Consider the following 24,751-nt stretch of genomic DNA (forward strand, 5'->3'; position numbering starts at 1 on the left):
TTACACCGAAAAGGGATTACTTTGTAAATGTACACAATAAAGTTCCTTTGGTGGCATTTGTCTGTATGTGTGTCAGTACCAAGGCTGTCCCTGAGGGATATTCCCACCTCCCTGTAGCCTGTGGAGAAAAGGTTGGCAGGCACTTTGGAGAAAAGGGTTCAGTGCATCCTGCAGGAGCCCAGGAAGTCAGGCCAGCGGGGCTGGTCCATGGCTGTGCTTGTCCCCACACCTGCCAGCAGCACAAACCCCGGGGATGAGCTCACCTGTGCCCTGGGGATGCCCAGCACTGCCAGATGGGCAACTCCAGATGATTTTGCTGTAGGGGAAGCTGCCCCCTGCAAGTGGAGGAGGGCAGTAAGTGCTTTCTCTGAGGCCAGACATGGCCAGCAGGACTCGGGTTGTGACCATCCCCCTGTGCTGGGCCCTGGTGAGACCCCACCTCAAAGAAAGACATTGAGGGGCTGGAGTGTGTCCAGAGAAGGGAATGGAGCTGGGAAAGGGTCTGGAGCACCAGCAGCAGCTGAGGGAGCTGGGGGGGCTCAGCCTGGAGGAAAGGAGGTTCAGGGGGGACCTTCTTGCTCTCCACAACTCCCTGACAGGAGGGTGGAACCAGGTGGGGTCAGTCTCTGCTCCCAGGGAACAAGGGACAGGACAAGAGGAAGCAGCCTCAAATTACACCAGGAGAGGTTTAGGTTGGATATTAGGGAAAACTTCCTCCCAGAAGGGGTTGTCCAGCCCTGGCACAGCTGCCCAGAGCAGTGGTGGAGTCACCAACCCTGCAGGGCTTTGAAAGCTGTGTGGATTTGTCTCTTGGGGACATGCTTAGTGGTGGGCTTGGCATTGCTGGGTTGGTGGTTGGACTCGATGATCTTAGAGGGCTTTTCCAACCTAAATGATTCTATGTATAACAGTATAACACTGTTGTGGTTGTTTTCTACCAGCCACCTGATCAGGAAGTCGCTGAGGCCTTTTACAGAAAGCTGGAAATGGCCTCAGGGTCACAGGAATCATCTCATGGGGGACCTCAACCTTCCTGATATCTGCTGGGAGGACAGCACAGGAGGTCCTGCAGGGTGAGGAGATCACTCTGTGCCACGGGTGGTGGAGGAGTTCACAAGGAGAGGTGCTGCTGGTCCTTGTACTAACCAGCACAGAAGGACTGGTTGGGGTGTGAAGGCTGGGGACAGCCTTGGCTGCAGTGACCATGCACAGTGGAACTCAGGATCCTGCATGGAGGAAGCTGGGCCATAAGTAGGATCCCAGTCCTGGGCCTTATGAGAAGTAATTTTGGCCTCTTCAAGGACTACTTGGACTACCATCCCATGTGTTAGGGCACTAGGTGTGGGGGGGAAGGTCTAAGAGAACTTGTTAATATTCAAGATTCACTTCCTCCAACCTCAGGATCAGTGCATCCCTATGAGTAAGAAATCAAGTAAAGGGGGCAGGAGACATGCATGGATGAGCAAGGAGCTGCTGGCAAAATCAAAAGAAGAAGGAAGTTTACAGAATGTGGAAAAAGGGACAGGCCACTTGTGAGGAATATAGAAACATTGTCAGAGTTTGCAGGGATGTGGAGAAAGGCTGTGGTCCACTTTGAACTAAATCTGGCAAGGGATGTCAAGGATAAGAAGAAGGGCTCCTTCAAGTAAATTGGTAGCAAAAGAAAGATGAGGGAAAATGTGGGCCCACTGCTGAATGGGGTGGGTGTTTGGTGACACAGGATACAGAGAAGGTGGAATGCCTTCTTTGTTTCAGTCTTTTCTGCTAAGGGCAGCCCTCTGGATTCCCAGACTCTGGATGCAAGAGAGAAAGTCTGGTGAAAAGAAGACTCCATTGATCGAGGAGGATCAGGTTAGAGATCATTTAGGCAAATTTGACACCCCCAAATCCATGGGTCCCAGTGGGATGCACTCCTGAGTGCTGAGGGAGATGGCAGATGTGATTGCTGTGCCACTCTGCATCATTTTTAAAGGTCATGGAGAACAGGGGAGGTGCCCGAGGACTGGAGGAAAACCAACGTCACTCTAGTCTTTAAAAAGGGCAAAAAGGACCCAGGAAACTACAGAAGAGTCAGCTTCCCCTCCACCCCTGGAGAGGTGATGGGACAGGTCGTTCCAGGTATCCTCCTGTCTCCCTTCCGACCAGGACAGAGTTAATTTTTGCAGTAGCCGGGAGGGGGCACGGCCGGGATGAGGAGGTTATTCTACACCAACTCTCGTCATTGCTGGGGACAGGGGAAAGGGGCTTTCTTCTGGGGAGAAGGAGTAAGAGCGGAGGAGGGAGCGATGCCCTAACGCCGGTTCCCAGCCAGAGGGAGCGGCCGGGGCGTTGTGGCTGCGGTGGGGTCGGGTCGGGCTCTTGGGTGAATGAATCACACTCTCTCTCTCTCTTTTGAACACTTTTGTTATTAATACTGTTGTTGATACTGTTCGTTCTTTATCTCATTTCTGTTTCCAGTAAATTATTCTTAGCTCAGCCGATGATCTTTACCCTTTGTGCCTCCAGTTCTCAACTCCAGCCCCTGGGGAGGGGGGAAAGGGAGGGGAAACAGGGGGGTGCCAGCGTGGTTTGGAGGGTCTCAGTGGGAGCAGTGTTTTAGGGAGCACCATTCCTAAACCACAGCACATCTCTAAGCATGTGGAGGAAAAGCAAGTTGGCAGGAGCAGTCAGCATGGATTCACCAAAAAATCGTGCTTGTACTATCTGATACCTTTCTATGAAGGGTGGGTGTCAAGAGGGCAGGGCCAGACTCTTTCCAGTGGTGCCCAGCAATGGGACACAGGGCAGTGGGCACAGACTGCCACACAGAAAGTTCCACCTGAATATGAGGGAAAACTTCTTTATTTTGAGGGTGTCAGAGCCCTGGAATAGGTTGCCCAGGAAGGCTGTGGAGTCGCTTTCTCTGGAGAAATTCAAAACTTGCCTGGACACCATCCTGTGCAACTGCTGTAAATGAACCTGCTTTAGCAGGGGGTTGGACTGGATGATCCCTTCTAACCCCAACCATTCTGGGATTTTGTGATCACTGCTGAATTCATGTCTTGTCAGAAATGAGAGATGGTGCACTTGTGTGTGTGCCAGGGTAGGTCTGTTCATGCTCAGCTCCCTTCTCCCACCATGGAGGACCCTGAAGGGAACAACTCAGAGAAGCTATAACTGCTTTCACCTTTCTCTCCAGGCCTACCCAACACCCAGGAGAAATGGAGGGACCTCCCTGAGGTTGGTGGTCATGTCTCAGTTTTGTTCCTTGCTCTGCACAAGCCCACATGATGCAGCAGATGCCAAATCAGCTGTGAGGTCTGCAGTAGCTCAGGGGCTTGTTGAAGGGCCCAGTGACAGAGTGTTCCAAAAGCCCCTGTGAACAAGTCTACAGGAACAGGCAGCATGGGAGGGTGACAGTACCTTTCCTTGGCAAGGAAAGCACCCAGCCACAGGGTTGGTGATGTGAGGCTGGGTGTGCACCCGGGGGTGCCCAGGGCTGTCCTTCTAAGCAGGGACTGTGCCAGGGCAGGGACTCTGCTGCCTGCCAGGGTCAGTGCTCAGTGTGCTCGGGGAGCACTTTGGGGAGAAGCTGTGGGTGGAAAGAGCAGCGCTGGGCAGGGCAGGGTCCTGCTTCCGTTGGGAGGGTGCTGCATGGGCCAGGGCTGCTCACAGCTCCACATCATCCTCAGGACATTTCTGAGGGCAGTTCTGAGTACTGACACAACCCACTCTCTGGCCCTGGTACCCCTGCCCAGATCCCATCTCTCTGACCCATCCCACGAGTCCCCAGTTCACTGACTGGTCTGCCTTGGTGCTTCCTGCAAACATGCAGCACTTACACATCTGTCCCACAGGCACCCCACATTTGCACATCTCCCCAGGCGCCAGCACAGCCCCTCTGCCCAGCTGATACCTCAGCCTAGACCCGAGGGTCCCCAGGTCACCAGCTTGAAGTTTGCTGGTGAATGCACATGCACAAACCATGCAGACCAGGTTTGGGAAAGACAGAGACACTCACAGAGCTTCTCACTCACCTCACTCATGCCAGACCCCCCAGCTGGTGGTTTTCAGGACACACATCTTTCTCCCTCCAGTGCCAGAGAGTCAAGACCCCCACCCACTCCACTATCTACCCTGGGACCCATGCCAGTATCTGGCACCACAAACCAGGGGTGCCTACAGCTCCTGGTTGGCTCCATTATCCAGCACTCATCCCACCCATACCAGCCCCCCAGTAGCTGGCACATGGTCCTTTCAGTCCACATATACACAGGGCAGGGGGGTAACACAGAGACATCATTAAGAAAACATTTAATAGGGAGATTTAAGAAGACAGGACATCATCTCTACCCTGTAATCATTAGTGTCTGGAGACACCGTGGTGCCATCAGGCTGTCCATCGTTTGGAACTTCTTCAACAAGGTTGGAGGGGACAAATCCTCTTGTGCCATCATCCAGCTCTCCCACATACCAACCATCCTCATCCATGTCTCCAAAGATATAAACATGTTGTCCAGCAATGAGGGGAAGTTCTAGTTCAGGCCACTCATTGGGACCACTCACTGGATCGTAGCTGTACTGAGCTATGAATGCTCGCAGCTCTGCTGGCTGCTTTCTCATGGCCTCCAGGAGGATGGAGTCCTTGTCTGCTCCCAGGTTAGTCCAGTGTGGCCTGGAAACGACACAGTGGGATCTTTCCCTCTCCAGCCATTCCAATTCCTGAAACAGCTGCTGGCTGCGTTTGTTTAGCTTCTCACACTGATCACTCAGTTCAATCATCTGGGCTTGAATCAGCTGCAGGGTTGCTTTTGGCTCCCTGTGTGCTTCTGCCTGAGTCCTCTGCAAACATTTGCCTTCCTTGACTTCCACCTGGAGTGATGACTTTGGTTCCTTATGTTCCTCCTCCAGCTCTTGACTCCTTTCTGCCATTTCTCGCATGGCTTTCAGTTCACACCCTGCCTCTTCCAGCTGGGTTGGCAGACAGACATTCCTGTGGATGGCAGAATCTTGCCATTTCAGGTCAGCATTTTCAGCTTGAACCTGTTCTGTCAAACCCAGCTGCCCATGGAGGTGAGTGTTTTCTCCAGCCTTGTGGGGGTTTTGATTTGCTGTCGCTGTGAGCAGCACCTGGAACTCCCCACAACGTGGGCTGTGGGTGCTCGTGTAAGAGAAGCCCCTTTCACCTGCAGCCACATTGGCCTGAAGCTCCTCAGCCACCTTCTGTGAGGAACCACAGGGCTTGTGCTGTGCCAGCTTGGCTCCAGCAGGCTCTCCCATTTCTCCATCCCTCTGCTGAGGAAATGCTGCCACACACAGTTCACCAGGGGAGCTTTGGATGGGCAGTGGCACTTGAGTACTGCTCAGGCCATGGAGGTCTGCCTGCAGTTGCATGGATTTCCCTTCCAGCTGCAAGGCTAGTTGAGCATTTTTCTTCTGCAGGCTCTCTGCCTCCTTGCACACTTCTGGAGAGCCCTCCTTTCTCAGAAGCTGGCTCTCCATCTTAAGGGCACCCTGTTTCCAGTCCAGGTCTTCTAGAAGGTTCTGCAGGTGGGTGTGCTGCTCCAGGAGCTGGCTGCACGTGCTGCCAAGCACCACCAAGCCTTCCCCCTGTGGGACCTGGAGCTGAGCCCCTGCCATCACCTGGCACGTTGTTTGCTGCCCAGCACTGTGGTTTTCCACCCGTCTTTCCTGTTGTGCCCCCAGTGCCTGTGGCCGGTTCCTGCAGGAGTACCAAGAGTTCTGCATCTCCCCATGGTGCCCAGGAGGGCCTTTGGGCTGGGCTATGCCCGGGGAGGTGGGCAGCTCACCCCTGAACCACTGCAGCTTGGCTTTGGTGGGGAGTCTCCTCTCTGGCTGCAGCTGGTTCTGGGGCTCATAACCATCCATCTCCCAGCACAGCTTGCTTTGGGCCTTCCTACCACTCCTGCTGGGCCTCATCTCCTCGTCCAGCTGCCTCTGCCTGTCCCACACATGGTGCAGGGCAGCGGGACCCTCCTGCTGCAGCAGCTCCTGTCCCATGAGGGGCTCAGCCCCGTCCTTGCCCAGCAGCTGGCAGGTCCCTGCCTCCCTCTGCCGCTGCCACACCTCCTGAACCAGCTGCTGTTCCCACTGGGATTGGGGCTGCTCTGCCAGCAGCTCCTGCTCCCTCTCCAGAGGTGCCTTCAGCTCCTGGATTTCGGCAGCAGAGTGGCAGCAGAACCGCTCTTGCTCCGACTCAACCCTCAGCATTTCCAGCTCCTGCCTCCTCACCTCCTTCTGCACGAGGCTGCCCAGGGCTTGCTCCAGGCCCCAGCTGTGTGCCACAGGCCCCCAGCCCCCCATGTCGTGGTGTCAGCCACCAAACACTGCTGCCAAAGGTGGTTGTGTTCTCCCCAGTGCAGCCACTGCCTTCCTTCACCAGGGTGAGGTGTGGGCCAGTGGGGGAGAGTGTGGCCTGATGGGCATGTTCTGGTCACGAGCTCTTAATGGAGGGGTGGGGTGGTACAGCCTGAGATGGAATCTCCTGGTGTGTAGCTCACAATGGAGCAGCCTTAGATGGTTCATTGTGGCCCCCTGCACACAAAGAAGGGGTACAGCATTTGACACAAGGTGATGTCAAAAGACAAAGAGAGAACTTGACAGACTGACCTCTTCTGTACAAACGAGTTTGCTGCTGGAAGAAACCAGACCCAACTGGATGAAAGCAGCAAAAAAAAATCGTGCAAACTCAGCTGATAACTGATAACTACACCACTAAGGAAGCAGCAAATAACTGCATCTGTGCTGTACAGGCCAGGATGCCACTGGCCTTCTTGGCCACCTGGGCACACACCAGTTCATGTTCAGCCACTGTCAACCAGCACCCCCAGGCCCTTCTCCACCAGGCAGTTTTCCAGCCACTCTGCCTCAAAACTAAAGCATTCCATGGGGTTCTTGTGACCAAGGGCAGGACCTGGCACTTCACCTTCTTGAACTTCATTGCTTTGGCCCATTGATCCAGCCTGTCCAGATTCCTCTGCAGAGCCTTCCTACCCCACAGCAGATCAACAATTCCACCCAGCTCAGTGTTTTCTGTGAACTGACTGAGGGTGTCTTGGATTCCCTCATCCGGATCATTGATAAAAACCTTAAATAGGATTGGGCCCAAAACTAAGACCTGGGGAACACCACTGGTGCCCAGCCCCAGCTGGGTGTAACTCCATTCACCACCACTCTCCAGGTTCAGCCATCCAGACAGTTTTTACCCATTTCAGCACTTCAGTCATGCGAGTTATCCCACCATGTCTTCATGATGGTGACTGCGTCACGGTTTTTCAGCTGCTCAGTGCCTTCCAGAGTTCATTTTCTCCCAGGTAGCTGGTACAGTGCTGTGGTTTTTTGATTCAGGATGAGAACAATGTTGATCAGACACTGATGTTTTGGTTGTGGTTCATTTGTGCTCATCCCAAGTCAAGGACTTTTCAGTGTCTCATGCCCTGCCAGTGAGGAGCTGCACCAGAAGCTGGGGGGGAGCACAGCTGGGAGAGGTGACCTGAACTGGCCAGAGGGATATTCCATGTCATAAAATGCTATGCCCAGTGTATAAACTGGGGGAGCTGCCCAGGAGTGGTTGATCACTGCTCAAGGATGTGCTGGGCATGGGGCAATGTGTAGTCAGCAACTGTATTAAGCATCACTTGCTCCTCTGGGTGTTTATCCCTCTAAGTGTCTCCTTTTCATTGAAACTATTAGTATTGGGTTTACTATTATTATTATTATTATTATTATTATTATTATTATTATTATTATTATTATTATTATTATTATTATTGGTGGGAGCTCTGGGGACGGGGTTTGTTTTTTGATTTGGGAGCTTGGGGTTTTTGGGGAGTTTTTGTTTGTTTGTTTGTTTTGTTGTTGTTTTTGTTTTTGTTTGGGGGGGTGATTGTCAGACTGTTTTTATCTCAGCCCATGAGGCTTATCTTTTCTTTCCAATTCTCCCTCCCACGAGGGTCAGGATGGAGGTGAGTGATGACAGGCTGTGTGGTACTTGGTTGCCAGCTGGGTTTAATCACAACAGAGGCTCAGTGTCACAACACAGACCCTTGCATGTGTCCAAACGTGAGTCTGATAAATCAGCAGGCAGAGTGAGGCTGGAGACGAATTTCCTTGCCACGAGCGCCCCCACTCTTTAGGTATCAAGGATTGCAAATGACATGGGACTTAGGAGCTAAAATTTACGTTTTGTGTTACACTGGAAAACAAGTTGGTAGCCAGTGCATTTTAAGACCATCCTTTCCTCTCCCTTCAAAGGGGGACGTGAAATGAGTACTGGCACAGCAGATCCTGAAACAACTGACTCCAGCTGTACTAACTGCATTCCCACACTCTGTTTCCACACACATCATGAATGCAATCCCATAAATTGGGCCCCACAATTTAAAAAGGATGTGAAGGCCCTTGAACACATCCAGAGGAGGGGAGCCAAGCTGGTGAAGGGCTGGAAGGGATGTCCTGTGAGGAGCAGCTGAGGGTTCTGGGCTTGTCTCCTCCAGAGAAAAGGAGGCTGAGGGGTGACTTTGTTGCTCTGCAGCTTCCTGAGGAGGGGACATGGAGAGGGAGGTGCTGAGCCCTTCTCCCTGGGATCCAGGGACAGGACACCTGGGAATGGCTCAAAGCTGCTCCAGGGGAGGTTCTGACTGGACATGAGGGAGCATTTCTTTGCTGAGAGGGTGGTCAAACCCTGGAACAGGCTTCCTCGAGAGGCAGTCAACGCCCCAGGCCTGTCAGTGTTTAAGAGGCATTTGGACAATGGCCTTAGTAACAAGTTTTAACGTTTGGTCAGCACTGAAGAGGTCAGACAGTTGGATGGGATGATCATTGTAGGTCCTTTCCAGCTGAAATACTCCAGTCTGTTCAGGTCCTGGGGCTGGCTGGAGGGCTGCAGGGTCCCAGTGAAACCCTGGCATTTTCTGGAGGAAGAGCCTTGTGATGGGCGTGAAAGGTGTGTGCAAAACACAGCACATGGCCCCAGCTCATAAAGAGCTGAGAGACATGAGGAGGACTCAGCAGCCAGTGTTGCCTGTTCTCAGTGTTACCTCAAGTGACCCTGGCCCAGCCGTTTGCAGCACTTATATGGGTGTCACAGAACCCATGAATGAAATTCAAGAGAGAATGAGTGGCAGTGAAATCAGTTTTGTTTACAATAAAATCAGCTATTCAGTATATCGCCCTGAGGTTTGCAGGACTGGCTGTGCAAGGGGAGGGGAAGGTTTCTGACACTCTGCTGGGCTCTCTCAGGACACTTCCCACTCTTCAACAGGGACATCAGCAAGGGACCCCTAAGTGTCCAGTGACACGAGTCTTGGGGTCCTGACATTCACCCTGAAAATGGTGCTGCAGGATGAGGTCACAGCAGGAGTGGGCAGAGCCAAGCAGTACAAAAAGGGCACTGGATTGCTTGCTGAAGTTGCAGTGTCTAATATTAGCCACAGGTCGGATACTTCAGAAGTCCTTTCAAGAAGGACAGGGATCTTAGGATAGCTTTCCTGTCTGTAATGCCCTGGAGCAGCACACTCAACAGCAGCCCTTTGAGGCTTGTAACCCAAGTCCTGCCAGCCTGCCCAGGGAGGACAAATGGCTCTTGGCTACTTTGGTCTGTACTTAAAATAGGAACAAAGCTGCTCCCGTGTGCCTCCCCACAGAGCCAGGGGGAGGGAGTTACATGGCACCCGAGAGTCCCATGGTGTCTGCAGCTCTCTTTTCTCTACAACACTCACAAAGTTGCAACTTTGGCTCAAGATACTGAACTTTGGCACCAGGCAATAAGCCACCTTCTCCGCACACCCAAGGCTTCAAGGACACCCAAGGACAACCAATTCGGGCTGATACACGGCAGCAAAAATGTGTGAGTGAGGCAGTGCAGCAGATGCCGGCAGCAGGAGCGGGTAAGTGGACTGCAACGAGCACCAAGATGTGCTGTCTCTGCCCTCTGTCATCCTAAACATTAGAGCTGAGAAACCAAACGACACAGTGAGGGCAGGCACGGCTGTCCAAAGGTTGGAGGGGGGGTGGCAGTTGGAAAGAGAGGAAGTGGGGCTGTGTCAATGGGCATCATCGGTCACTGCAGGATTTTGGGCAGATTCCAGGTAGCAGAGAGCTGCTGAGAGACAGATAAGGGAGAGGGAACCAGTGTCCCCAAATAAAACATTCTGCAGCAGGCTTGAAACAAATGAAGAAACTGAATGGCATAAAGAGTTCAGGAAGGTCTAAGTGGGAAAAAGGAAAGCAGTTAAACCAAAATACGTATACAGTGGTGGTAAGGGGGAGCTGCCCATTATCTTCCTAGGAAATAGTGTGATCAATAGTAACAGAATCTCCTGGGATGGTATTGACCCTCAAAAAGGAGCTGTTATTACAGGAAATGCACAGAAGACGCTGCTTTACAGGAAGAGCCATTGGTAGACGTAGAAAACCTAGGAGGTTTTCAAATGTATATAATATCTTCCTAATCAAGACATTCTTTAAATTCACCCGTTTCAGGGTAACTAAGATGGCAGAGACCTGCTCAAAGCACTCTGAGCACCCTGTGCCTAGGAGGGAATGTCATTTGTGAAGGTGCTGTAAATAAAACTAAGCTGTTACTGCTGTAACGAGCAGGCTCTGACAGCACTCAGGGAACCAGGCTCTGCCCCATTGACTCGTGCACTCCACTGCATTACTGCAGCACAGTTTGTTGAACTGCAAATGCTGCTGGACCCCTTCTGATGTACCTTAGCCGTGGAATGCCCAATACACCGTTGGCCACAATTAATGCCAAAACTGTGCCAAGTCCAGTGCAGCGAGCAAGCAGATGTAGAGTGGCCAGATGGAGCTGGAATTCATAGTCTCTGCAGAAGGAGTTGACAGCAGACTTGGAACAGAGATACCTGTTTTCTGTGAAGATGGTGAGGATTTATTTAGAATGACCTGGCTTAGCTGATGACACAAACGCTTTAAGACTCCTCGGCCTGTCAGGGTTAGGACTGTTGGCACGAGTAATGTCACTGACTCAGAACAAGATCGTTTCTAGAAAGGAGGTTGGTGTTAATCACAGTTGGGCTCCTCCTGAGAAGCCTCAATGAAGTGTCAGCCATGGTATCTAATCCCTGACACCCTCACTGCCTAACCATAACCATGTACCTCACCATGATCCAGAGGAGAATCGATTTCTGAGTTTGTCTGCTACTAATGACTCCTTCCAAATGCCCAGCTTACTCTGCTCTGACAAAGAGCCACAAAGTGATAATTGACTGTTCCAAATTACAGTCCTGTTAGCAGCAGCATCTTGTCAGATTTCAAGTGTAAATAATTACATGCTCTTCCCTGAAGTACCTGTGCAGTTCCAGTTAGACACTGCCCCACTCTCTTAGGACCTCATAAATTGCAGTGTGTACTGAAGACAGCTTCCCCCCTTCCTCATAAACAGGATCTATTTCAGGAGTAGAATAACTAATCCCACGAAAATGCTGTGTCCTGGTCTTGAATTATAATGGCTTTGGGATCCTTAGGATTGAGGGGTGCATGAAGAAGACAGTAGGATGAAGTGTCATGAGAGTCACAACTCAAGCGTGACTAAAATTTAAATGCCAGAGTCCAACTATTTTTCACACCAGGTGTGGAAAATCGCACAAAGTGAGATTTGTTGGTGGGAGAGGGACCAGTAAGGCTGCAGCCCCCAGCAGCTCTGCCCAGCATCGTGTGCCACAGCAGGCAGGAGCATTCACTCACCATCCCAAACACAGCCAGCTCTGTGCTTACCAGCACTCAGCTCTCTTTGGAATTTCATGGAATCACAGAATGGCCTGGGTTGGAAGGGACCTTAAAGCTCTTAAAGCTCTTTCCAATGCCCTGCCATGGGCAAGGACACCTTCCACTAGACCAAGTTGCTCCAAGTTCCATCCAGCCTGGCCTCAGACGCTTCCAGGGATGAGACAGACACAGCTTTTCTGGGCAAACTGTGCCAGGGCCTCACCACCCTCTGAATAAAGAATCCCATCTAACACTGCCCTCTGTCACTTTGAAGCTATTCCTTTTTGTCCTGTCACTCCAGGCCCTTTTCCCAAGTCCCTCGCCAGCTCTCTTGGATCCCCTTTAGGCACTGGAATGTGCTCTAAGGTCTCCCTGGAGCCTTCTCTTCTCCAGGTGGAACTGAGTTTGGTTACACTGCTGGGTGTGGGAGACTCCATTTTCCCACTCGAGGGTGCTCTTCTTACCAGCAAAGGTCACCCTTGAGGTTTTCCAGTGCCCAGTGCACAGCCCAACTGGCCATCAGGCTCAGCCAGAGCTTCATCTGGACTCACTGAATTACCTCATATCCTAATTATGCCATGAAACTCCTGAAGAAGCCTGATAGAGAGTGGGTGTCCACCTTTGTGTTTCAGACCCCTTTGGATGTCTCAAGGTACCTTTTATGGCTTCAAGGGAGCACTCAGCAGGGGGATTGAGCAGCAGCATTCAGCACTCCTAGTTCCAAACTCACCATGATTTATAGGACTGCTGAGGCATGCAGGGCTGGGACTTCTCCCCAGGGCTCTGTGTTCTGAGCTGCTCTGCTGTGTGGAGCCTGGCAGGTTTGTGCTGTGTGGAGCCTGGCAGGTTTGTGCTGTGTGGAGCCTGGCAGGTTTGTGCTGGGCTGTGGTGCTGCTGCAGGTCTGTGTGCTGGGCACCCTCTGGTGAACACACAGAGACAGCTCCTCCTGAGAGGCAGGACTTGGGTCACACCCCTGTAACTGAGGGAGTCACGGCAAACAAAAGGCAAACAACACCCTGAGCACCTTCCTTTGCTGCAGGGGTCTCAGATGGTTTTGTTTCACCTATTGCACGTGCTGGAATGAGAAGACTTCTGCTCACAGAAAGCCCAATCTCAAATCTTCTGGAAGTCAGTGGGAGTTTTCACTGACGTCAGTGGGCTCTGGATCAGCCCCAGAAAAGCTGGCTTTGTAAATACAGACACTGCAGATCAAGCACTGCTTTAAGCTGGTTTCAGCGATGCCACAAAATGATGTACTAGACAACCACCTACTTGTAGGAGCGCCGGGGTCCCTGAGGCTGTGACGTGGCCAGAGATTCCTGTCAGGATTGTAACCCCAGGGCCCCACCACCTCGTGTAAATATATTCCCTGATACATTTATCCACTCACTGGTCTGTAGCAACCTGGCTACTGTAGCAGAAACTCCGTACAAGCCATGGGTTTGCTGTGAGCTGCATCATGCACTGCGTGATGGGAACGGAGCAGGTGGACTAGAATGTTTAAACAAGAAAACCATTAATGAGTCACTGTATTTGTTTTAAAATTGTCCACATTTCTGTCTGCACAGGTATTTATAACCATGCTCATCATAACTGTGCTGACTACAGCTCTAGAAAAGTCTGGCAAGCAAGAGCTAAAGCACCACAACAGCCTTAAGTGCTCCAAGAATGCATTATAGCACAGCAGCAGCACACGGGATCTGTGCTCCCAGGGCTTGAGAGCAAAAATGACAGGGTGGAATTTTTTTATTTTTGGCCTGCATAGGACAGAATTGATCACTTTACGAATGTTTTGTGGTTTTTTTTTTTTTACGAATGTTTTGTGGTTTTTTTTTTGTTTGGTTGGTTTTTTTTTTTTTTTTGTTTTTGTTTGTTGGTTTGGTTTGGGGTTTTTTTTGGTTTTTTTGTTTTTTTTTGGTTGGTTTTTTTTTTTTTTTTTGTTTTTTTTCTGGCTTTAAAATCTACACAGTTGTAGGGCGGTGACTCCAAAGCCATGGTAGTAACCCTTTCTTGGGAGGCAAGAGTAGATAGTTTAGACATCCCAAAGCACCACCAGTCTCTCCCTCTCTCTTGGCAAAGCAGGGTCTCCCCAGATCCTGTCCAACAACATGGCAAAAGGGCACCAACTCAGAAAACTTTTTATGCTGATTAGAGCTGAAATACTGAATTAGTTCCTCAAGTACAACTTGTAAGCTTGGCAGCACAAATCTAATCTTTGCCACATGTGAACAGAGAAGCCAAGTCTCCTCAAGTTACCAGTGTGACAGACAGCAAAAAGAAACTCATTTCTGTGAATTTTGGTGGACCCTAACAAAAGGACAAGGCAATAATAATTTTTCCTTGCAGGTATTTGCTCTCCTTCCAGCCTGGAAGCAGTTATCAAATTGAGAAGACTCTTATCTCATTAACATAACTCTGACATGAGAATGAGGGAATTAGATTAGGAAAATTAATATTCTGTATGAATTTCACCAGATCGTCACAGCTAATAACCCAGATCAGGTCATTCCTCACTCAGCAGCTGAAAAAAAGTGACATAACACGTAGTACTTTAACCACTGGTTTTTTTCCCACGTAAAGACCAATTTGCTGAAGGAGCTCCCCAAGGGGCTGCCCGGCCGGGCAGGGCAGGGCAGGGCAGGGCAGGGCCGGGCAGGGCGGAGCGGGGCCGGGGCCGGGCCGGGGGGAGCGGAGCGGAGCGGAGCGGAACGAAGCGGAGCAGCGCCCGGAGCAGCGCCCGGACCCGCCCCAGCGCCGCCGCCGCCGCCTCGCTCCGCCCGGGGCGCGCAGGGGCCGCTCGCGGGGCTCGGCGGGGCCCGGCCGGGGCCGCCCCGGAGCGGGAGGCCCGAGGTGAGCGGGGAGGGAGAGCGGGGGAGCCCGGGGGGAGCCCGGGGGGCAGCTCGGGGATGGAACCTGGCGGGGAGCTCAGGGGTGGACACGGGGGGCGCACGGGGGGGAGTCCGGGGGGCAGCTCAAGGATGGACATGGAGAGCCCGGGGGGAAGCCCGAGGAGGCAGCTTAGGGATGGACACGGGGGGGAGCTCGGGGATGGACACGGAGGACGCCCGGGGGGCAGCCCGGGGGTCAGCCCAGGGATGGACACGGGGGGCAGCCCAGGGATGGACACGGGGGGCAGTCCAGGGATGAAGCCCGGAGGGAGAGCTCAGGGATGGACACGGGGGGGAGCTCGGGGATGGACACGGAGGACGCACGGGGGGAAGTCCGGGGGGCAGCTTAAGGATGGAGCCCGGGGGGAGCTCAGAGATGGACACGGGGGGAGCCCGGGGGCAGCTCAGGGATGGACATGGGGAGCTTGGATAGAAGCCCGGGGGGGCAGCTCAGAGATGGACACGGGGGGCAGCCCAGGGATGGAGCCCGGAGGGCAGCTCAGGGATGGACATGGGGAGCCCGGGGGGAAGCCCGGGGGGCAGCTCAGGGATGGACATGGGGAGCCCGGGGGGAAGCCCGTTGGGCAGCTCAGGGATGGAGCCCGGCCGGGAGCTCAGAGATGGACACGGAGGACAGCTTAGAGATGGAGCCCGACGGGGAGCTCAGGGATGGACACGGAGGACGCACGGGGGGCAGCCCGGGGGGCAGCTCAGGGATGGAGCCCGACGGGGAGCTCGGGGATGGACACGGATGGCGGCGGGGCGCGGGCTCCGCTCCACCCGCAGTGTCGTTTTTACACCCACACCCACACCCCCCTTGCCGTGAAAAACGATGGGATTGAAGGAAAGATTTTTTTTTTTTTCCTGCCGGCAGTGAAAAGTTGTTCCCCGAAGAACTGGCCGGCAGAGCCGGCCCGGCGGGGCGGGGAGGGGGCTGAGAGAGTTCGTTTGTGGTTTGTGTTGTTTTAAGAAAGGTTTGTGTGATGATCAAAATTCACAGAATCATAGAATCAGCCGGGTTGGAAGGGACCTCTGAGATCGTCAAGTCCAACCCTTGATCCACTACTGCCGTGGTTATTAGACCATGACACTAAGTAGGATAAAGGCCAAAAAAAAAATTAATTTTAGGGTGGAGTTGCCAAAAACCTCAAATCAGATGCTCGACATCAAATTCCACTTCTGGAATTGTTTAAAGCCACACTGGCTGGTAGGTTTTAGGAGGCACTGGCAGTGGGGTAAGAGTGAAGTCAGGTGTCAGGGTTGAGGGTTTCTGGAAGGGACCGCTGTTAATTTGCAATCAGACAGGTGAATCTTAGCTTGCCAGATTGCAAAATGCCTCTTTATCTACATCACTTATCAGCATCTAAAAGTAATTCCTTGTTTTGCAAAAGGTAGAGTTTTGTGAGATGAATTTTGCAAAAGTCAGGTGGAAGGTGTGTGTGAGAGGACACACAGGATGAAGTTTGTCCTCGGAAGGAGCCAACCTCTTCTTCATCCAGCAGGGAGAAATGGGGTGAGACTTGAGACTGGGCTGGTCACCGATGAATCTACAAGCTCAGGTTTATCAAGAGAGTCATGAAACTTAAAAATGCAGAGGAGCTTTTTCTCCATTTCAATTTAAAAAAAGGAAAAAAGCTCTTGTTAACCTGGAGATCGTATGTGGGAAGATAATGGACTTTGTGAGATGCTTGTATTCAGAGCAGCAAAGAAGCTGTCAAAATTGAAAAGTGCATCTTATGTTAAGCCAAAAGTGCTTTTTACCAAGAATCAAAGCTGCTGGGTGAGGAAAGACCTGATCTGGGGTTTTAGCTGTTACAATCTGGTGAAATTCATACAGAATATTAATTTTCCTAATCTAATTCCCTCATTCTCATGTCAGAGTTATGTTAATGAGATAAGAGTCTTCTCAATTTGATAACTGCTTCCAGGCTGGAAGGAGAGCAAATACCTGCAAGGAAAAATTATTATTGCCTTGTCCTTTTGTAGAATCCACCAAAATTCACATAAATTAGTTTCTTTTTTGCTGTCTGTCACACTGGTAACTCGGAGAGACTTGGCTTCTCTGTTCACATGTGGCAAAGATTAGATTCGTGCTGCCAAGCCTACAGGCTGTATTTGAGGAACTAATTCAGTATTTCAGCTCTAATCAGCATAAAAAGTCTTCTGAGTTGGTGCCCTTTTACCATGCTGTTGGACAGCATCTGAGGAGACCCTGCTTTGCCATGAGAGAGAGAGAGACTGGTGGTGCTTTGGGATGTCTAAACTATCTACTCTTGCCTCCCCAGTCTGCCTGGGAACACTGCTCTGTCTGAACTCCAAAGCCCTGAGGTTCTGTACTCCTGCCTCATAACAGGCTTAAAAGTTCAGTTTTCTGGTATGCACTTTTGGGGCAGAAATAGAGCTAAAGAAGGCTTCTTTTTAAAACTTTTCCAGTTGATGGAGTTCCTTTTCTTCTCTTCATGAGGTCACCAGACTGATGGAGGGCATTTTTATTGGGGTTTTGAATACTGCTTACAGTTCTGTGGAGTCCTTTTGAATGCAGAACTTAAATGGTGCCTGGTCTGAAGGAGAGCACGAGCTCTGGAAAGTCAATATTTTGACAACAGCCAGTCTTTTACAGACCTGGCAGCATCCAGTAAACACAAAAACAACTGTATCAGGCATTTCTGCAACTCAGAATTTTTCTGAAACGCAGCTGATGAGGACCTTTGATTATATTCATGAGCCAGGGAGGGCTCAAGAAATAAGAAATTGTCAGGAGAATCTGATTGCTTTCTGTTATTTGAGATACATGCCAAGAAAATTAATACTGTTTTTCTAAATTTTTATTCTGTGTCATAGCTCTAGCTTCTATAATACCCCAAACTCTTCCCTCCAGAGTTTTTGAGGAAAAATTGCTTTCAGGTTCATAGATTTAGCCAAATTTTTCCTTTCTGACATGTTTACGGCAGAGAACAATACTTTACAGGCCAGGGAAGGAAGCAGAAGCCTCTGTAAATCACTCATTTTAGCGTCCTCTGGTTCTAGGAAGCAGCTCAGTACACAAAAATCAAACTGCAAACCAGCTATTTCTGCTTTTGAATGGTGGTTATGGCAAAGGGGTGTTTAGTCCATACAGCTGCAGATAACAAGGCTCCAGCCATCTGGGCTTTGCCTCCTGTTCTTCCAGGGCAGTTCCAAGGTAGAAGTTTGTGGGATTTCTCCTTCTGGAGAGCACTGCACACAGGACTAGTACAAACAGGTTGGGTTTGTGACCAGTGCTTTGCAGCAGATCCAGGCTCACAGCCTGTCAGGGTGATGATGGTTTGTCCAGACTCTGCAAGTCTTTGTAAATGAAAGACCCCTCAGGGAATCTTCAGATCCTAATTCAGCATCCATTTCTCTGCAGGAAGGTAAAATGCAGCTGGAATGTTACCATACACTAGTTTTTCAGGTCTAAGATGAGTAAGGGAAAGCTCTGTAAGCTTGCTACTCACCCCTAAGGGAAATAGGGGAGAAACACAGGCTTTCTTTTTTTTTTTTTTTTTTTTTTTTTTTGATGCAGAGGGTCCCTGCAAGTTAGCTGTGTGTGTACACGCAGAAATTGCTTTGGGCTGCATATATCATATATTTAGGCTTAATTTTCTGTTTGGTTTTTTTTTTTCCAGGTTCCTTTTGCAAAGGCCAGTAAGGACTGGATGACATGAATCCAGATATTTCCAGGTATGATGTAGGAGTTGGGCATTTGGAGCTCGGTGGAGGTGCAGTTTGATCACCTTGAGCTGGAGCTGAACCACCTTTGCCTGCCCCAGGCCACTTGTGATTTTTCCCTTGTGCCTTGAGCCTGCACAAATGATTTTGAAGCCAGGCAGGGAAAACTGCACTGAGGAACTGATGTGGGGTAAAATCACCCCTAAGTAAAAAGGAAAAAAAGTTTGTTTAAACCCAGATCTTTTTCTCAGCCTGCTCTGTGAAGCCTCACAAATTCTTGTATTGAGCACAGAGAGGTGGTGGCAGTGAAGAGGGAGGAATGGTCAGGGATGGGTGGAGGCCAAGGTCCAGTCTTTGATGATGCTGTTGGTTTACACTGGCTCTGAGTTATAAGGAACCTGTCTCAGCAGGGGAATCTTCGTGCTGGAAAGAGCAGCACTTTCATTCTAAGGATTGTAGTGGATCTCTCCACCCATTGATGTAATCTTAAAGGAAACATGCCTGTTTCTTTCCCCTCAGTCCTAGGCTTTGTTCGTGTGAAAGCAAGCTCAGAAGAAAGGACATTATAGAATTTCAAAGGACTAACATGCACAAGTCAAAACAAATAGTCCCATCTTGATCTTCTGTACTGTGTGGTGTTAGTAACATGTACTTCTTCTCTGAAATGCTGAAAATTGAGTCTTTATCTCATAGCACTATCTGGAAAATCACATTTGTTTAAATTTAGACTCACTGGATGTATCCAAACATTATATGACATAGCAAGTACACACTAAAATCCAATGTAAAGAAGGGTGTGCAGTTTTGAACTGACTCCACTTCAGCTGTGAATTAAGAGCCTGTAGATAAGAACAAAAGTGTCATAAGATTTCCAGAGCCATGATTGCTTACTGTGCTCTGTGTTTTATCTGCTGCTTGTATTTCTAATGTCTGTTCCAGGTTTCTTCCCTGTAGGAGAAAAGCCACCTAAAGGAAAAGGGGAAGCCAAAAGTCCCTACCTGATACAAGAGCTTGCTTAAAAATAGGTAGCTCTTTAGCAAGTCGAAATCTTGTAGTTATTTCCTACTAGTAAAATTAATTACCCCCGTTCTAGTAAATATTAATAGAGTGATTGAACACTTTAATGGAATATGTCTCCAGTTTAGAATTCATAGCACCATTTCATTGCAGTGCCACACACACTGCAGGTTGTGTGGTAAAAGCTCCAGTTTACAGGGTCCCAAGACCTGGACTAAACCTGATGGGAGGTGCACAGGAAACTCTGCCAGGAGCTGGGGCACTGCCCCCCTGCCCAGCAGCGAGTTCTGTTCTGTCAGGGGTCAGTTCCAGGAGCTGATGCCCAGCCCAGACTGGGCTCTGGTGCAGAGCTGCCAGGAAGGGCTGGGTGCTGCAAAGCCTTGCCCTCCATGGGATGCACCCAGGCCATGAGAGGAGCAGGCAGAGCTCCTCTCTTTGGGCCTGACTCGGTGCTCCTGCTCTCACACACTGACCTTTAGCTCTGGGCTGTTTTCCACCTTGACTTGGTGTCTGCAGGTCTGTGTCCTGTGCCCTTGACCAACCTCCTCATTCAAATAAAGGTTTGCATTTTACTGTGGGTCTCCACTGTCTGTGTGTGTTCATGTTTAGTGTATCTGTATTGAAGGTTTCATATTTAAGTCTACTGGCATTCCATGGCAGGTGGTTCTTAAATAAAAAGAAAACAAATGTCATTGTTTTCCCAGTTTTGAACATGCACTGAAGACTGTTCTGTTGGGCATAATTTACTCCTTTGCTGAGGAGTACACCTCAGCATGTTTGTCCAGAATTACACAGCAATGTCAGGAATCCAGTGCATGTTCCCCACTCCTTTTCCAATAAGCTTTAGTTTTAATTAATTCAGGAATAGCTTTCATTTGGAAAAAATAGGAAATACATTCAAAGAGGACCAACTGTAGTAGTTCCATTAACTTCAAGACTGATTCAGCTTTTACCAAAACTGTTTTTGGTAACAACTAGCTTCTTTGTTTCAAAAGTCAGTTCCAAAAATTCTTGGAATACTTTGCTTTGTGAGGTTGCTGCAGTGGTGGCCACAGGTATGGCATATACCTTCCAACCCAACAAGTGCCAAGGCTTTGAATCAAAACAGATAAGGAAAAATAAATTGTGAAAGAGGTAAACTACAGGCTGTGTTCAGATTTGATTTTTTTTTTTAATAAGCAGTGTTATTTTTACCCCTGGGGTACTGTAAGAGCTTTTGGGCTAACAGCTTCCTTACTGCTCATCTGCCTGTCTTCATACATGTGTGGAAGATCCTTCTGCAGGGTTTGAAAGATGATTTGTCAGAGTTTGTGTTCAGTGTTTTTTAAGAAAACACCAGAGGAATTTTTCTGTTTAGAGACGATACTGAAGCAAAAGCAGGAAAGCAGAATCCCCAAAATAATCATTTCTGCGTGACTTTTCTTGTGAAGTTATTTGCGGCGAACTGGAGCAAGGAGAGAGTGACCCTCAGTATCTGTATTTTAAAAATAAACCCTGAGCTCAGGCAGCATGAATCAGGGCTGTGCTGACGGTGTGCTGGGGGATCCAAAAGGCTGTGACTGCAGGCAGGGTGGGGTGGGCTCAGGCAGGGCAGAGCTGCTGCCTGCACTGGAGGTGGGTTGGTGTCTGTGCTGCAGAGATTGGCCCAGTGAGGAATAAATTGTGAGGAATAAACGTGGGGTCAGAGTTCTCTCGTTCCTGCAGCAAACTCAGGGACTCCTCAGCAGCAGGGCAGGAGGAGGAATCCAGCTTAAGGGGTGACTGTGTTTGTCAGGAGAGGACCAAGAAAACCTGGGCTGAGCAATCTGAATAAATGTGGGATCACTAATTAAAATGGTCTCGTTGCAGGTTTGGTTCAGCCATCCCGTAGTGCCAGAACTGCTGCATAAATAGCACAGTGTGGTTGCAGCCTCCAAATCCTGACAAGGGATACACCATCCTGTACTGATTTGTTTATGCAATATGGAAAGCTCCACTGGAGGCAGGTTCTCTTCACGTCAGGCACTGCTCCAGCAAAGAACAGAGGACAGTGCCTGTGGAAAGAACTGTAGTTTTACATTTATGCTTTTTAAGCTGCCCATATTATAGGGCTTTTAAGTTACCTGTGCTAATGAAGAATAATTCATATTCAGATTTGTTTTTAAATGACTATCGTCATGTGATAGATTGCATTACTCATTAAGCAGTAATGCTTGTGAAAAGTGAGTTTCAATTCTTTTAATCTCGGAGAGGAAATCTTTCTATCTGTTGCTGTCTCTTTCTCAATGTTTTTAACCTATTTTGCTTTTGCAGTAATGTTGGGAATGCAGATGCTGTTCCCAGATAAGGTTTTAAGTTTGTGTTTTGAAACGAAAAAATCATGAAAACATGTACTACTTTTAGAGGTGGAAGTATCATTTAAAAGAATCTTCTTTTTAGACTAATTAATTTTCTTTTTTTTTTTTTTCTAAGCTTTGGAACAGCCTGGGGAGTTTGTGGGAACAAATACCTGGGAAACTGATGGAACTGTTGATATTGAAATTTAAAGCCAGCTCATATGAAGTAATTAAAGCCTGTGTGTTTCCTGCATGAGGGAGGAGAGTGAGGATTGTGTGAAAAGTCATTCTCTGCATGTGTAGGTGGACTGCATTGTAATACAGGATGCCTCCCTCAACTCCATGCAGCAGATTATCTTTGGGGAAATGGCCTTGTTTGTGGGAGAAAAATGGGGTAAGAGTGTTTGACTCACCGTAGGGCTTGACTGCACAAATAAGGAGGTAGGAATTTTAGGTGAAACTGGGGATGAAGCTTCTGAGGGCTGCTACAAAGTGCAGAACCGAGCACAGGAGAGAAGAGGAAGAGCTCTCCTGGAAGACCAGAAAGGCTTGCCAAGGGTGATTCTTAGAGGACAGGTTAGGAGAGGGCCATCAGACCAGAACAGCCACGACTATTTAGGAACATTTATGCTTCAGAAGGCTGGAGAATCAGGTAGTGCATTGAACAAGCATTGCACTGTCCCATGAGCCTGTGAGAAAGAAGCTTTACTGAGGGCTCTGTGGTATTTTAATGTGATGTGAGTGTGGCTTGGAAGCTTGAACCTACTACCTACTTTTTATTATTCCCAGTTTTTAAGTTAGTATTAAACTCTCTGAGGCCTGATATGTGATTGTGGAGCAACAGAGTTGGTGGTAATCAGTTGAGTAATTTCGGTTGGCAGCAAAAGGAAATGTCTGGGGTATGTATTGCCTTGAAAGATCTGGTCAAATATTTTCTGTTTCTCCAGCATCTGAACCTCCACGCACACAACTGGGTTGTAAGGGCAGAACTTGCCTTTGGAAGAGCTTCTTACAAAGTTATTGCTGCCCAGGCTCAAAGTTTTGGGCCTGATTCAGTGTGTATTCTCGCAGTGTGTGATTCCTTTTTGTATCTTTCTCCTTCCACAACCTGTGAAAAGGCTCCTGTTGGTGTTTGAACTGCTTGTTGGTACATTCTTTGGGGAATAAAGAGCATTTCTGTTTAAAGGCTTTTTGGCAGTTTTTACTGTCTCTTACCTCAGATTGAAGGACATGGTCTCACTAAGGTTGCCTGGCTCTTGCTTTGTTTGGTACCAATGAATTCAGAGAAAGAAGAGGTGAGCAGTTCTGGGAGAAGTAATTTATCTCCCTCTTGATTCTTTGTGTGATCTTCCAACCTGAATTCTTAACTCGCCGTGGCCTGTGGCCAATAACTTGATTTCCTTCCTCAGTTCTATCAAATGATGTCAGACAGTGACTGCTGTTTCTACAGTGAGACTGGAGGAAATAGCAGGCATCAGGAGAAAGAATGAAGGGAAAAATGCAAAGAAATTGCTGAGTCGTTCGTTTGTGTTCTATGGGTGCCTCCTTCTTACATTTTACATTTGCACTCTCGGGGGCACACGGGTGTCTTTGTGCTTTGTGGAGATGTTGTAGCTGGTGCTTTGGGTGCCTCAGCTGGACACCAGTGGGGTCTGATGTCCTTACTGAGCCGTAGTATGGTCTGTAGCTTTTTACACAGTGATGGTAGAACATGGTGTTCTTGGGCCTTACCAAAACAATCAGCATGTGGTCTCCAGTGGGGTTTTGTTGGATTTTTTTTGTTGTTTGCACGGTTAGTGTTCGGTAGCAGAATACTGATTGTTCCCAAGTGTCAGAACAACGAGGTTTATGTTACCTCACCCTGCCCTGGAAGTAACACAGGAATGTTACTTGGTTTAATAACCCAGCCACAGACGAAGTGCCAGCCAGACAGCAAAGGTCTTCAGCTTTTGTCTCTGTTGCTTTTATCCTGGTAACTTAATACGGCCCTTTATTTTTGAGACTGGTTTAACAGGTGCTGCAGTTCAGCCCAGGTTTCTTCCCCCTTGGTAGGGAAGCATCTCCAGGTTCCCAGAGGAGGAATACGGAATTAACAGTCGTGGTATTTCAAAATGTGAATGTAAGTCCTGGGGGCTTTCTTAAATTTCAGGAGAGAAGATCTTGGTTTGTTTGGGGATGTGTTTGGCAGGATCTCATTGGAGACCCTGCTGGCAGGCAAAGGGGGCCAGACAGGTGGCTGATCTTCCAGGACAGCCTCCTCCAAGCATGTGAAGTCCATCCCAACGTGCAAGAAGGCAAACAAAAATGGTAGGAGGCCAGCAGGGATTAACACAGAACTGTTGTTTGAGCTTAAACACGAAAAGGAAGCATCAGAAAGGTGGAAGTGGGATGGATGGCCAGGAGGAATATAGAAGTGTTGACTGGGCATGGAATGGTGCAGATGGGAAAGCCAAAGCTCAGCTGGAGTACAGCTGACAGTACAGAAGGGCTTCTGAAAGAGGGAGGCTAAGAAAAATTTGGGCTCACTGCTCTGGGTACCCCCCGACCAAAGACATGGTGAAGCCAGAGGCACTCAGTGCCTCTTCTGGCCTTGTTTTTAGCTGGATAAACCAGTGCTTGTTTTCACTGAGCAAAACCAGGGAGTCGTGCTCATCCCCCTCAGTGAGGGATGGTGAGTGAGAAGAGCTGCCTGATTTGCATCCTGACGTGGGTGAGTGACATCAGCTGGAGCCTGGGCTGTGGGTCATACCTGGCAGTCTGCTCAGGAGCCAGGCACTCGAGGCAGAGCAGCCCAGCAAGGAAGGAGCTGGCAAGTGGAGCACAAGGTATGGGAGTCAGATTGTAGTTTATTCTGGGTGAGAAAGATGTTCTTTCCGGATCTAAGCAAGCAGGTTTGCTCACTGAACTTTTATTTGCAGTTTCTGGTGTTTGTTTGGGCAGTTTATGGTTTTTCTTGAACAGAGCTCTCCCAAAAGACAGTGTACATGAAAATTGTTGCCTTTGAGGAGAGCAGTGCATGACCAGCAAAATGAATTTATTCTTGGGTGGGCAGTAGACGTGAAATACTTTGGTAGAAAATCTCAGCTGGTAGATTTAAGTGAGGAGAATAT

At 49.3% G+C, this 24,751-nt stretch overlaps 1 protein-coding gene across 2 annotated transcripts in view; it reads left to right on the forward strand.

Moving 5' to 3' along the window:
• The first annotated feature begins 9,555 nt into the window (after window positions 1-9,555).
• LOC113989713 (ceramide synthase 4-like) overlaps window positions 9,556-24,751 on the forward strand; it is a 42,724-nt gene continuing 27,528 nt past the window's right edge. The window contains exons 1-2 of one of the 2 annotated variants that reach the window (XM_027724555.2): window positions 9,556-9,887; window positions 18,267-18,321. In XM_027724555.2, coding sequence (XP_027580356.2) covers window positions 18,302-18,321 — 20 coding nt within the window. In that variant the 5' untranslated portion in view covers window positions 9,556-9,887; window positions 18,267-18,301. Of the gene's footprint in view, window positions 9,888-14,529; window positions 14,582-18,266; window positions 18,322-24,751 lie in introns of those variants that run through there. The other variant, XM_027724556.2, reaches the window with a different exon arrangement.

This window comes from Pipra filicauda, unplaced genomic scaffold, assembly GCF_003945595.2.
Source record: "Pipra filicauda isolate LSUMZ 115617 unplaced genomic scaffold, ASM394559v2 scaffold285_size1263560_pilon, whole genome shotgun sequence".
NCBI lineage: Eukaryota > Metazoa > Chordata > Aves > Passeriformes > Pipridae > Pipra > Pipra filicauda.